The sequence below is a fragment of the Diaphorina citri genome, unplaced genomic scaffold (assembly GCF_000475195.1).
Source record: "Diaphorina citri unplaced genomic scaffold, Diaci psyllid genome assembly version 1.1 scaffold23, whole genome shotgun sequence".
In the NCBI taxonomy this organism is placed as follows: domain Eukaryota; kingdom Metazoa; phylum Arthropoda; class Insecta; order Hemiptera; family Psyllidae; genus Diaphorina; species Diaphorina citri.
In genome coordinates, this window is record NW_007377461.1 from 199805 (window position 1) to 214993 (window position 15189).

The following is a 15189-nucleotide window of genomic DNA, read 5'->3' on the forward strand; positions in this document are numbered from 1 at the left end:
GTCCTTTTATGGTTAAAATACCGATTATAATTTACTGAAAAACACGGTTTAAACAATCTCTGTTCTGAAGACTTATGTTAATTTTGAATCAAACAAACTATACTATGGTTATCTCCTTTTCCTCCTCTTGCCCCTCCTCCCTTTCTTCTCTCAGTATTGAGAGTTTCTTCCTCTCTTCCTCCTCCTTTCTCCTTTCCCAGTCACGAGAGCCGGCTAGTCCAATCAGCCAATCACAACAGAGTACAGACGCTCTCTCTGTCTCTCTTCCTCCTCCTACTTCTGTCTCTTTTCCTCTTAGGTACTACTCCGAAAGAAAAACATTGTCTGTGTTTTTTTTTTCAGTCAATTGTTTCAGAACAGAACCGCGAGTGCCGACAGTAATTTTCCAGCGGAAAAACGAAAACTACGTCACTTTTGAACAAATTGAAGTTTACACGCCACACACACATTAATTTCACGAGAAAAAAAAATTGCACAAATTTACGTCAGTTGTAACATTACCTACGTGTTTTTTCGCCACAATTTTTCGAAAAAATTTCCCGTTTTTTGACTAATTGAACGTCTCGCATTGTGCAGACGACTTTTCGTGTCAAATTTTGCTGATCTGTTTGGCCGTTTGTCAATTAACTATTTTCAAAATAGTAAGAAAACAAAATAACCTCATTTTTCCTCCCTAATCACGTGATAATTTGCCAAAAACGTTTTAGTTCTGTTGTTAACTCTTACACAAAAAACTACAAACTACCATTTTAAAGTTCCTAATATTTTTTTTTTATTTAGCCACCTTTTGAAATAAGAAAATTGGTACTAAAACAATTTATTACTCACTTATTTTTAAATAAATGAACATAGAAAAAGCTGTCTACCTCCACTATCAACTAACTAATAGTTATCCAGTATTCTTTTTCCCTTATTTTTCAATTCGGTGTTTTTCCTACTGTTTTTTCAATTTTTCTCTTGGACGTAAAAAAGTAGGTACCAGAATATAACCATCAATACCTACTACCTACCTACTGAACTAATTCATAGTGGTCCTAGTTAAAGAACTACCAAGGGCTTCACTCAGGATATCTACCTACTAAAAGTTACTTATACGTAATACCATACAGTCATATAATAATTATTTAAAGAATTCAGATTCCTTCACCTAAACCTAACCCGGGTTAATCTATCTCGTGTTTAACCCTGGATTAATTAATTTCGTGATTAATCCATTTAGTGCTGAGTAACTTAACCTACCGTCCTCAGATTAATCCATTTAGTGCTGAGTAACTTAACCTACCGTCCTCAAACTCTGTGATTAATCCATTTAGTGCTGAGTAACTTAACCTACCGTCCTCAAACTATCATCCGATTTTGATGAGGATTATCCACAGATAACTGTGATATTTACCAACAAGTTGACAATGTTGGAGCTCAACTGTTTAACACCTCAAACTGCATGGTGCATGAGAGGATGATTTATCAAGCTCCTTTGAAGGATTTTATGTAGGTACCTACATCTTGAATCCCAAGGCATTTGATCCCCTGCAGGGAGAAAAGTATTACCTTCTTTTCAATCGGGTTAGACTTGGTTATGGCTTTCCTAGCTCAATGCACAGTGCATCTAAGATACCTACTTAGTCTTATGCAATGAAATTCCTGCATTGGTTGCATCAGAATATGCCTACAGGTCATTTCTGTGTTACCTAATTATATGACAAATGTAAAATATGTAGGTATCATTTTATTTTAATTGATGGACAAGCAAGCATATACCTAATTTCTATAAATAATTTATAAGAGTTTTTCTTAAAAGCCCTCTAGGTACTTGCCTATTTTTTATTTACTCACAAGATTGATATGTGCACAAAGAAGGTACCTAAATGAAAAAATGATCAGGTACAAGTCATAATAATTAATTGATCAACAATGAAATAAATTATGCAGCCTTAGTGTAGGCTATCCAAGACTCGTGTTTTCTTTGCTTTTAATATTTTAGGGTTGTATTGTGCTTCCAGTAGTCTCCATAGGTTGCTGTACACTCCTTACAGATAACAATGATTTGTAATATTTTGTACTATAGTATTCTGTAGTCAATAAAAACTAATTTAGCTCATTGAGGAATGTACCTACTGATGAATAGCACTTACAATAAGGCTTGATAAGAACCATAGTGTTTACCTGTTTACAGATCAAAGCTAAGTTCAATGTCACTTACCTTGATGGGAATCAATTAAATAATAATTACTTACTTAATTTGAGAGGTAGAAATGTTGGTTGCCACCATGGGCCTTCGGAATCTGTTCAGCTTAGAATGGTGGTCATCACCTACTAATGTTACGGTGAGTAAAATGGTCTCAACAAAATCTACCTTCAATCTTCTTCGCACAGCCGCTGCTGGTTAGAACTTTGGTTCGAACTAAGAACGAACTCCGTTTAAAATCTGGTACACACGCTTTGTCTGTAGGCTTCCATCAAAACTTTGTCTCACAGCCTTGTCTTTCGACAGCTCGTCTGTACAAATCATCTGAGAGGTAGAAATGTTGGTTGCCACCATGGGCCTTCGGAATCTGTTCAGCTTAGAATGGTGGTCATCACCTCCTAATGTTACGGTGAGTAAAATGGTCTCAACAAAATCTTCCTTCAATCTTCTTCGCACAGCCGCTGCTGGCTAGAACTTTGGTTCGAATTAAGAACGAACACCGTTTAAAATCTGGTACACACGCTTTGTCTGTAGGCTTCCATCAAAACTTTGTCTCACAGCCTTGTCTTTCGACAGCTCGTCTGTACGGCAAGTTTCAGACATGAGGTCAGCGCTGTCAGCACAAAGTTGTCGTACGATTTGTTAAAAGACAATGTTGTTAAACCAAGTTGGAAGATAAGTCTGCAGACAAATCAGAGCCTGGGGAGTGATTACAGACAAATAGCCTGTGTAGTAAGTAAGTAGGTACTGTGTACCATAGGCTTTAGACCACAACATAATGGGCATTGTTCAGGTGTTATTAAATTTTGAATTAAGGAGCGCGGTAGCGCTCCGCCCCGCCAAGTCAAGAAAGTTTGACCGCGCTACTAGAGATATTATACGCGACAGGGAAAGCAGTAAGTAGGTACTGTGTACCATAGGCTTTAGACCACAACATAGTGGGCATTGTTCAGGTGTTATTAGATTTTGAATACGAAATCACATTTAGATGCCTGTGTGAAAGATTTGGACCTGGGCCAACGCATCGCCTCGCATTTATTAATACACATTTCTCTAATCTGCCTCGTCTTGACCCCTGAAAGTTTGTGGTACTGAAGATGACCTATTGGGAATTTCATGCAAAATAGATTTTGTTTTTCTTTATTCTTCCGAATGGGTCCGAGTGTTAAGGTAGAAATACTATCACATCACGTAACGTCACGTGAGCTCATGGGGAGTCAATAGTTTAATTGAAGTTTTCCCATAACATTGTAGGATTCTAGGAATGGAGCAGTTGCAAATGGGTAAAAATTATAAATACCTAAATGGTCGATTCCTATGTAAAAAGTTGGGAAAAATCCAAATCTGAGGTCATCACGTCACGTCACGTCACGTGAGCTCATGGGGAGTCAGAAATATGTATAATAGTTTAATTGAAGTTTTCCCATAACATTGTAGGATTCTAGGATTTGTACGAAATTACCTACAATTTTATGGGAAAACTTTGAACTACATATGTACATGTTTCTGACTCCCCTTGAGCTGCCCCTGGTAAGGAGGAGGGCATAGTTTCAATCCCAGCCGAGGTCTGTAGGAGTCGTAAATCCATAGGTACCTAATGGAAGAGTTGCAATTGGGAAAATATTATTAATAAAAGGTCGATTCCTATACGTAAAAAGTTGTGAAAAATCCAAATATGAGGTCAAAACTCCGAAAAAGTAACTTTAAAAGGTCGAAAATTCAAATTTTAATTGCCGTTCTAATGAAATCTCAATAATCCCAACATCCAATATTTTACCTACCATGCTGGCACCGGTCGCTATGTACATTCATATTACATAGCAACTCATTTTCCTCACGAGGCTGAGTGGGCCCTACAACAGCCGGTCACGGAATCAATCATTTGCGTGAATTTTTTGGCCCCGCCGGGAATCGAACCCGGGTCTCCCGTGTGCTCCACCATGGGTGTCAAATCTAATTAATATTTCTTCCCCCTTTCCTCCACAGTTGTTTGATCACATTGCCGAGTGTCTAGCGGATTTCATGAGAGACAACGACGTAGCCAGCGAGCGTCTCCCCCTAGGGTTTACATTCAGCTTTCCCCTCACCCAGGTGGGACTGACTAAGGGTCTCCTGTCACAGTGGACTAAGGGCTTCTCCTGTTCGGGCGTACAGGGGGAAGATGTGGTGCGATTACTAGAGGAGGCATTGGAACGAAGAGGGGTGAGTTTGATAGGGATTTAATGTTTTTGTACTAACAGTCCGTCTGGCTGGGGTACTTACAATAGGGAGGATACCAGCATGAAAAACGCCGAACCCGTCTGAACACGGGAAAAGGCAAGGAAAGCCAGACGTTCCTGGAACAAATTTTATATCACTAGAATTAAGTTCGCCTTGGGCAGACATCGAACCCGACCTCTATTATTTATTAGCCACTGTTTGTGTGTGTAAAAAAATAAAATAAATAAATAAAATAAAATAAAATAAAATAGTACGTACGTGGTCTCTTCTAAGTATCTCTCCGTGGCCGAGCGGCCGAATAGGTATCACACATGGTTTACACACGGGAGGAGTCAAAGTTTTTTTTGGCTGTGTGCTTGAAGTTCAGGGTGCTCTTAGCCTCGTGAGGACAATTGAGTAGCTACCTTTATCGATTTACATTGCCGACGTATTTTGCGCCGCCGACAAATAACACTAGAGAGCTTCTTCACAACCCATGAAGGTTGTGAAGAAGCTCTCTAGTATATCACAAACAATGCATGATTTGATCGATTTAGATTTTAATTAGAATCTAATGGAGCAGTTGCAATTGGGAAAATATTATTAATAAAAGGTCGATTCCTACGTAAAAAGTTGTGAAAAATTCGAATCTGAGGTCCTTTCTCCTTTTCCTCCTCTTGCCCCTCTTCCCTTTCTTCTCTCAGTATTGAGAGTTTCTTCCTCTCTTCCTCCTCTTTTCTCCTTTCCCAGTCACGAGAGCCGGCTAGTCCAATCAGCCAATCACAATAGAGTACAGACGCTCTCTCTGTCTCTCTTCCTCCTCCTACTTCTGTCTCTTTTCCTCTTAGGTACTACTCCGAAAGAAAAACATTGTCTATCTCTAAAGTCCTTAGCCATCTATTAAGTGTGCCAGGAGACACACAAATGTCCAGAGTTCAAAGAGCTGTCCACTGAAGAAAAAGACTTCCCACTGAAAAATAAATAAATAAAACTTTTTTCTTCTTATTTTAGCTACCAAACAGTTCAATTTAGCGTCAGTTATTGGAGCATTTCAAAATATGCAGTAGGTTTAAAAGAAGAATAGGTACCTACCTTGGTACTTGTGTCTTTGAACACTAATAAATCAAAGCCATTCTTCTGAATTACCTATTAATTTCTCATTTATCCAAATTACACCTATCTAGTACTAGGTATTCTACAATTGTATTCTATTTTTATTTCTGTTTTCAGATCAGAGAGCACTGTAAAGACCTGGTCCTCTCCGATGAACAGCTGCGGGAAGTGATGAGCAAACTCCTCCTTGCTATCAACAAAGGACTCGACAAGAACACAAACAAAGAAGCCGAACCTAGTTAAAGAAAAACTACCAAGGGATCACTCAGGATATCTACCTATTAAAAGTTACTTATACGTAATACCATACCATATAATACCTAATTATTTAAAGAATTCAGATTCCTTCACCTAAACCTAACCCGGGTTAATCTATCACGTGTTTAACCCTGGATTAATTAATTTCGTGATTAATCCATTTAGTGCTGAGTAACTTAACCTACCGTCCTCAAACTATCATCCGATTTTGATGAGGATTATCCACAGATAACTGTTCATATTCAGAAGTAAAGAATCAGAGAGGTAGAAATGTTGGTTGCCACCATGGGCCTTCGGAATCTGTTCAGCTTAGAATGGTGGTCATCACCTCCTAATGTTACGGTGAGTGAGGGAGTGATTGAGAAAGTGAGTGAGTGAGTGACTGACAGAGTGAGTTTTTGATTGAGTGGAAATTGTCTCAACAAAATCTTCCTTCAATCTTCTTCGCACAGCCGCTGCTGGTTAGAACTTTGGTTCGAATTATAAGAACGAACTCCGTTTAATTCTGGTACACACGCTTTGTGTGTAGGCTTCCATCAAAACTTTGTCTCACAGCCTTGTCTTTCGACAGCTCGTCTGTACGGCAAGTTTCAGACATGAGGTCAGCACAAAGTTGTCGTACGATTTGTTAAAAGACAATGTTGTTAAACCAAGTTGAAAGATAAGTCTGCAGACAAATCAGAGCCTGGGTAGTGATTACAGACAAATAGCCTGTGTAGTAAGTAAGTATAGGTACTGTGTACCATAGGCTTTAGACCACAATATAGTGAGCATTGTTCAGGTGTTATTAGATTTTGAATACGAAATCACATTTAGATGCCTGTGTGAAAGAATTGGACTTGGGCCAACGCATTGCGGCGCCTCGCGTTTATTAATACACATTTCTCTAATCTGCCTCGTCTTGACCCCTGAAAGCTTGTGGTACTGTAGATGACCTATTGGGAATTTCATGCAAAATAGATTTTGTTTTTCTTTATTCGTTCCGAATGGGTCCGAGTGTTAAGGTAGAAATACCATCACGTCACGTCACGTCACGTGAGCTCATGGGGAGTCAGAAAGATGTACAATAGTTTAATTGAAGTTTTCCCATAACATTGTAGGATTCTAGGATTTGTACGAAATTACCTACAATGTTATGGGAAAACTTTGAACTAGGTACATCTCTCCTTGAGCTCACGTGAAGTTGTACCTGCCTCGGCGGTGTAGTGGTCAAAATGCTCACCTAGTAATCAGGAGGACTTGGGTTCAATATTCAATCCCAGCCGAGGTCTTTAGGAGTCGTAGATACATAGGTATACCTAATTATCTTGAGAAAAAAGTCATTCTTGATGTTCACTGTGAAAAACTCAACTATAGTTCTATTTCTGAGGTGGGTCTACCACTGACTGAACTGACTCAGGTGTGGAGAAGGTTTGCTCTATGGACAAGTACATTCTTACTTTCGTCCAACTATTGACCCTGACCTAGATTGGGGACCAGTGTAGGAATTTCGCAAGTATCTCGGCTCTGGTATACTTACCTACCTTAACTTTGTCTAGTAACTGCGTAGTAGTAGTTGTTTAGTTGAGAGTATGGGGGGATCTGACTTGAGTCCCGACTGTGATATCCGAGTTGCGTCCGTCCGATTTGGGTCCCATTTCTGAAATTTATCATCCGAGTTGCGTCCCTAAGCTACCTGAGCTAGAACTTTGTACTTTATATACTTATCCTAGTTTGAAGGTATACATGTAGTACAGGGTGACAAAAAAAAACTGTACGCAGCATTTTTTCAGCTTTCATCATGTGGGTACCTATCTACCACTACCTATACAATCGATGACGTTAAAAATTCAACTGTACTTGTTCAGAAGTTACGTCAATGGAATGTTGCTTTAAAAGGAGCTGTCACAAATGAGCAGTGACCAGTGTTATTATAGGGTTAGGTTAAACGCAAAAAAAGAGCTTTCACAATATGAGCAGTGACCAGTGTTATTATAGGCCCTATAATAACACTAGCGAAAGTATGAAGCAGCCTAGCTAACAAAGCTGGCTAGCGAAAGTATGAAGCGGCCTAGCTAACAAGGCTGGCTAGCGAAAGTATGAAGCGGCCTAGCTAACAAGGCTGGCTAGCGAAAGTATGAAGCGGCCTAGCTAATAAGGCTGGCTAGCGAAAGTATGAAATTCGACCTTCAGTAAAAATTATGCAACTCCACCTTCACAGTAAAGCTGTAACGCCAACACCGGTCGGCAAGTTATGAAATTCGACCTTCACAAGGCTAAAAAAAAAATTCCCATCATCAAATTACACAATCACTTTTTCCCCCCGTTTTGGTACTTCATCTCCCCCCGCACCATGCCGTTCCCTTGTTTATTATTCCCATTTCCTTTTCCCTTTTTCCCTCAATTCCCTTTGACTCATCGGACACATTTTTTCCCTCCCGTAGTCTAAATCCCCTCTCCCCCTTTCTCCCATAGCACTCTGCCCCTTTCTCCTCTGACAATATTTCCCTTTTCCCCTGACCATCTATCCTTCTCTCTCCTGCCGCTAATGTTGGAAAGAGAAAGGGAAAAAAACTCGATCACATGATCCCCTCAGGGGGGTGGAGGAAAGAGGGAGGAGGAACTGAAAGGGGGAGGTAGGTAGGTAGGATGAATATGAGGAGAGAAGGGAGCTAGGAAGAATCGGAGGAGGAGAGAAGGGAGTTAGGAAGAATCGGAAGGGGAGGAAAGAGATACAAAGAACTAGAGGGGAAGGGAGGGAGAGGGACTTTGTCGAGAGAAGGGAAGGAGTAAGAACGAAGAATAGAAGATACAAAGGGAGGGATAAAAATCGATAAATCCCTCCTCACAGTCCCTGAGAGAGGGGAAGGAGGAGGAATTCTTCCGTATAGGTCAAGGTTTGAGGGGGAAATGTTGTTGCCCTGTGGTATGACGTTTTCCTCTGCTGTTAACACTCTTGTCAATCCTTTCTTCGTTTGATAATTCTATTGTGTTTTTGGGGAATAGAAAATATCACTATCACTAGGTACTTACCTAGATTAGAATAGACAGCGCTCTGCGGTTCTGAGAAAAATAGGTAGGTAATAGATCTATAGGTAGAGGTACCTATAGTTACCTACTTGTAAGACAGATCTACAATAGGAACTTACTAACTTGTATCTACCTACCAATGTAGGTATTCCCTTCTCTTTTCTCCTGTCTCGTCAGCTCCCATGGCGTAGTGATCACTGCGCTCGCCTTGCACGCGGGAGATCCGGGTTCGATTCCTGGCGGGGTCATGAAATTTGTATCATGCAAATGATTGATTCCGTGACTGGATGTTGCGGGGCCCACACAGCCTCGTGAAACTTGATATAGGAATGCTTCTTACAGTGTATCTCCAAAGTCCTTAGCCATCTATTAAGTGTGCCAGGAGACACACAAATGTCCAGAGTTCAAACAGCTGTCCACTGAAGAAAAAGACTTCCCACTAAAAAATAAATAAATAAAACTTATTTTTTTTTTCTTACTGTAGCTACCAAACAGTTCAATTTAGTGACAGTTATTGGAGCATTTCAAAATATGTAGTAGGTTAAAAAGAAGAATAGGTACCTTGATACTTATGTCTTTGAACACTAAAAAATCAAAGCCATTCTTCTGAATTACCTATTAATTTCTCATTTATCCAAATTACACCTATCTAGTACTAGTTATTCTACAATTGTATTCTATTTTTATTTGTTTTCAGATCAGAGAGCACTGTAAAGACCTGGTTCTCTCCGATGAACAGCTGCGGGAAGTGATGAGCAAACTCCTCCTTGCTATCAACAAAGGACTCGACAAGAACACAAACAAAGAAGCCGTTGTCAAATGTTTCCCCACCTATGTCCAAGATCTACCCAATGGCAAAGGTAAGAGTTGGGTGGATGAGAATGTCCTTGTGGTTAGTTTTATCAAATTAATATTTGAAACCCTGAAGGTAAAAAAAGGAGGTAGGTATTTGTGGATGATGGGTACAGGTACCATCGTTAAAATGTGAAAATTTCCTTTTTGATAAGGGAACTCTAACAACAGAGAGAAGGTTAGTTTTATCAAATTAATATTTGAAACCCTGAAGGTAAAAAAAGGAAGTAGGTATTTGTGGATGATGGGTACAGGTACCATCGTTAAAATGTGAAAATTTCCTTTTTGATAAGGGAACTCTAACAACAGAGAGAATTGTTTTATCAAATTAATATTTGAAACCCTGAAGGCAAAAAAAGAGGTAGGTATTTGTGGATGATGAGTACAGGTACCATCATTAAAATGTGAAAATTTCCTTTTTGATAAGGGAACTCTAACAACAGAGAGAAGAAGGACAGGATAGTAGAAAGCCAGCTGTTCTGAGAACGAATCTTACCTATAAATTTGGAGTTGAGGGTAAAGTTCACCCCGGGTGGGAATCGAACCCATGCTCTAGCACTTGGAAGGCAGGTATGCCAAGTTAACTAGGCTGGAGCTATCTCTGAACTAAAATGAATGATACTATTTTACTTAGGTTATTTATGAAAATGGATACTTACGAGTTGGTTATTTATCCCGACTCGGAGTTTCGTCTATTTCATAGACATTTTCAAGGGAAACAAGATTTAAAATTGGAAGAACTACGTTATGGGAGTGGCCAGTGGCAGCAAAGAAGAAAAGAAACAGAGGAGATTCTGTCCCTTGAAAATGTCTATGAAATAGACGAAACTCCGAGTCGGGATAAATAACCAACTAGTAAGTATCCATTTTCATAAATAACCTAAGGTAAAATAGTATTTGCAAAGGATGTCAAAATTAAATAAATTCACTAATAGTAAAATGAATGATGTCTTCCTTACAGAAAAAGGCAAATTCCTGGCGCTGGATCTGGGTGGTACCAACTTCAGAGTCCTCATCTCCCTTGAAAATGTATAGACGAAACTCCGAGTCGGGATAAATAACCAACCCGTAAGTATCCATTTTCATAAATAACCTAAGTAAAATAGTAATTTACAAAGGATGTCAAAATTAAATAAATTCATTAATAGTAAAATGAATGATGTCTTCCTTACAGAAAAAGGCAAATTCCTGGCGCTGGATCTGGGTGGTACCAACTTCAGAGTCCTCATCATCTACCTGGAAGAAAATCATTTCAAAATGGAGTCCAAAGTCTACTCAATCCCTCAGGATATCATGACTGGGTCTGGAACTCAGGTAAGCATTTTAATAGGACTATCACCTACACCAGGGGTCGGCAACCCCGCGCCCGCGGGTCTATTTTCTTGCGCCCGTGGAGGTTTGATGGAGTTTTAAAAATATGTAAAAAAAAAAAAAAAAAAAAAAAAAAAAACAAATTTTTTTTTTGATGAATAGGGAGGAAAAAATTTAAAAAAACCTAAATTTTTTTTAATATTTTTGTTTTTTTTTGTAAATTTAATCAGAATTCTTATTTTCACCAACATTCTTTGGGAAAAATTGAATAAATTGATATACCGACCTATTATGCTGCTGGATCTACATGGTTGACAATAAAACAATGACTTTTCTATTCCCGATCAAATTGGCCGACAATAAAATCACTATGTCCGAAATCTTGATCAAAATTATCGAATATAAAAACACCATGTATTAGTAGTCGATCAGACTGATCGTTTATGGAATTACCATGTTTCGATCAAATCAAAGTTCGGTCGAGAATTGAAACCACTGGTTATAATGATGATCAAAAGTGATCGACTTTTGAAAATGTGGAAAAAACCTTTTTTTAATGTTGATCAATAATTAATTACTTAATGAATGATTAAATAATACACTTACCAATGAAAAGTGAAGTTTAAAATGAAGTTCACACCTTATATTTTCACTTTACACACACTTTGAACACTTTACATAACGGGAATCAAGAAAAAACTCTTTGCCAAGATCGTGTCTTGAAACTGCACAAAACACGTCCTCCCTCTGCAAATTCCAAAAACACACCGAATTTTTTTTTTCAAAATGATTTTTTATAATGAAGAAAAATTTGAATTTGGCGCCTTTTTTTACAGTAGTATCAAAACAACACGAATATTCAAAAAATGTTATCAGAAATTAAATAGGATATACGTTTATAGCTTAAAATTAACTAAACATGACCGAGTGATCGACTACTGGTGTAAAGTCGACTACTGGTACATTCACCCTAATATGGTCGTTAGGTGTTTCATTCGTGGAGGAAGGTCTTTCCTATTGCCAAGAACCCAGACTGTTATGTAGGTAAGTAGTGGGTTAGTCTGCTCAGTTCATAGTTATGTCTGCTCATAGGAGACCTCGGCCAGACAATGTGCTGTGACTAGCTAAGGTCGTTGACTTGATAAGAGGCAGAGCGCTTCTTTTCTGCATCGTAGTAACACCTACAATATTATTAGATATGTATATCCATCCTCCTTCCAACAGGACGTCCAAATCGAGGTGTGCGCCATCCTGAACGACACGACCGGCTGTCTGATGTCGTGCGCCTGGAAGAACCGCAACTGTCGCGTCGGTATCATATGCGGCACCGGATGTAACGCGTGTTACGTTGAGCGATGCGACAACGTCGGTACGTTCGACAACGAGTCCGGCAAACCGTACGTCATCATTAACACGGAGTGGGGGGCGATGGGAGATGGGGGGGCGCTGGATTTCATTCTCACCCCGTATGATAGAGAGGTGGACGCTGCGTCCGTACACCCGGGCAAACAGACGTGAGTATAGAGAAAGTCCTTCAAATTTTAGATTATTATTATTATTATTATTATTATTATTATTATTATTTTTAGATTATGTTTTGGCTTGACTATCTACTCACTAGACACCTACATAATTATATCTTGCTGATTCTCAAATTTAATCACTGATTTTCTCATACCTATTATCACCTACGATCTATCTACCAGATATACGAAGACACAGATTTCCAGAAAAAAAAACTTGGAAAAAAAAAAAATAGGTAGGTACCTAACTAGAAAGGTAGGTAGGTAGGTACTACCTACTTACGGAGAAAAAATAATTAGAATAAGGTACCTACAACTACGTCATTTGCGGTAACCAAAAATCGTGCAAACGAACCTTTAATGACGTCATCAATGCACGGCTTCAGTTATTTGTATCTCTTCGGCTTAACCTCCACTCACTTTCAACCTCCTTGGAAGAAGGAGGAGAGGGGAAGTTATCAGATGACGCATTTCCCCTCCAATGGTTTTTATCAATCGAAATCCACATAACCTCGAAATTCCATGAAGGATAAGGAAGATAAATGACTGACTGGTCTGACTGTCTATTTTGTCGAGTTCAGTTCAAAAACCTCACCTCGATTGATCTAAATCAATCTAATTAAAAGCTAAATACCTCGGTTTGTTAAAGTTCAATCATACGTTTTTCCTTTCCTATTTTGAGACACCGAAGTCCCGAAGTGTTTTTAATTTGAACTCAACCGTCGTCTTGCTGATTCTCAAATTTAATCACTGATTTTCTCATATTATCACCTACGATCTATCTACCAGATAGGTACCTATTTTGATATTTGGGTAGTTAATTATCTATACTAAATAGGTACCTAATTAATACCAACTTATTGAACGGAAGTGAGATCTTTATCTACGAGAGGGAGAGGGTAGGTAGGTAGGTACCTACCTACCTAACTCTTGAAAACGGGTTTCGTTAGTACCTAGGTAACTAGGTATAGGTAGTGTCTTATACATATTTAAGAAACGAAGACACAGATTTCCAGAAAAAAAAAAAAAAACTTGGAAATAAAATAGGTAACTAGAAAGGTAGGTAGGTACTACATACTTACGGAGAAAAAATAATTAGAATAAGGTATACCTACAACACAACTACGTCATCTACCTACTTACGGAGAAAAAATAATTAGAATAAGGTATACCTACAACACAACTACGTCATTTGCGGTAACCAAAAATCGTGTAAACGAAACCTTTAATGACGTCATCAATGCACGGCTTCAGTTATTCGTATCTTTTCGGCTTAACCTCCACTCACTTTCAACCTCCTTGGAAGAACGTTTCCAGGGAGAAGGGTCCATATGAATTTGTAGCAAAAACAACACAGGTTCTTCTTCCTGGGAGCGATTCAAATTAAGACCCTTACCCAAAAGTCAATCTGTAGTTGGTTGATAAATGATGAGTTTTATTAAACCTTTTTTAATATAGGTATATGGTCGCTCCTTTCAAATCCCTTTATGCCGCTTTTTTTTAACAATCGACTTCTTCCTCGTCTTTTTCCGTGTACAGACGGGGGTCGGCCTCTCAATCAGCCCTTGCTAGGGTTATCGCTTTGGACAATCAGCTCTAGCTAGGGTGATTGCATTGGGCTGACATTTGGTTTTGGCTACAAAAAAAATAAATGACTGGTCTGACCGTCTGACTGTCTATTTTGTCGAGTTCAGTAGTTCAGTTCAAAAACCTCGATTGATCTAATCAATCTAATTTAAAAGCTAAATACCTAGGTTTGTTAAAGTTCAATCATACGTTTTTCCTTTCCTATTTTGAGACACCGAAGTCCCGAAGTGTTTTTAATTTGAACCCAACCGTCGTTCCAAGCAAAAAGCAAACTAGGCTGGCTCAAACCAAAATTGTTTTCAAATGCTCGGAGTTGACTATTAGGTCATTTTGAAAAGTAAAATTGTCGAGTTAATCGGCAATTTTTTTTCTTCTAATTTTTTGAACTACAGTTTTTCAAAGTCCAAAAGATGGTGGCAGGGTTCTGAAACTTTGGAACTCCCTTGTTGCACAGTGATTCTTTTCCTAGCAATGTCCCTATTACAAAATCTAACCGAAGTTATTGGAGGTATTTCCGACGGTGTCATTCATTATTTTATCAACGGACTTTTGTTACGTTGTCTGGTTTTGCAGGTTCGAGAAGATGATCAGCGGCATGTACATGGGTGAGATAGTCAGGCTGGCTCTACAGAAGTTCACCAAACAAGGTCTCCTGTTCAACGGGCAAGGTTCGGATCAGCTGTTCACCAGGGAGGCTTTCCTCACCAAATATGTCAGCGAAATCGAGAGGTGAGTACAATAGGTCGAGTAAAAAAAAAGACACAATTAGTACAAAATGGTGGATACAAATTCAAAATAGCGGACACAATAGATCAGTTGCGCTTACTTGGGTGATGTTTCAAAGCCATGGAGCAGGAAAAATGAGGACCAACGGAATTTTGCTTTTTCTTCTACGACTTCTAGATCCCGAGATAAATCGATTTAAAAAATACCGGTAAATCGTAAACTTTGACGTCACGGCATACGCTCAAGTAAAAAAAAAAAACATAAAGTAGAAACAATAGATCAGTTGCGCTTACTTGGGTGATGTTTCAAAGTCATAGAGCACGAAAAATGAGGACCAACGGAATTTTCTTTTTTCTTCTACGACTTCTAGATCCCGAGATAAATCGATTAAAAAAATACCGGTAAATCGTGAACTTTGACGTCACG

General features: G+C 38.9%; 1 protein-coding gene and 2 long non-coding RNA genes across 3 annotated transcripts in view; 2 read left to right on the forward strand and 1 right to left on the reverse strand.

Moving 5' to 3' along the window:
- Positions 1-15189, forward strand: part of LOC103509493 (hexokinase type 2-like) — a 53800-nt gene that overhangs the window by 31567 nt on the left and 7044 nt on the right. The window contains exons 2-6 of the mRNA XM_026823702.1: positions 9462-9624; positions 10791-11022; positions 11931-11967; positions 12152-12441; positions 14611-14766. Of these exons, the coding sequence (XP_026679503.1) occupies positions 9462-9624; positions 10791-11022; positions 11931-11967; positions 12152-12441; positions 14611-14766 (878 nt within the window). The remainder of the gene's footprint in view (positions 1-9461; positions 9625-10790; positions 11023-11930; positions 11968-12151; positions 12442-14610; positions 14767-15189) is intronic.
- On the forward strand, positions 313-1337 carry LOC113467567. Its single transcript, XR_003391605.1, has 2 exons — positions 313-641; positions 781-1337. It is a non-coding gene; the product is annotated as an uncharacterized LOC113467567 (long non-coding RNA).
- On the reverse strand, positions 627-6097 carry LOC113467551. Its single transcript, XR_003391593.1, has 2 exons — positions 5733-6097; positions 627-1034 (listed from the first exon to the last, which is right to left on the reverse strand). It is a non-coding gene; the product is annotated as an uncharacterized LOC113467551 (long non-coding RNA).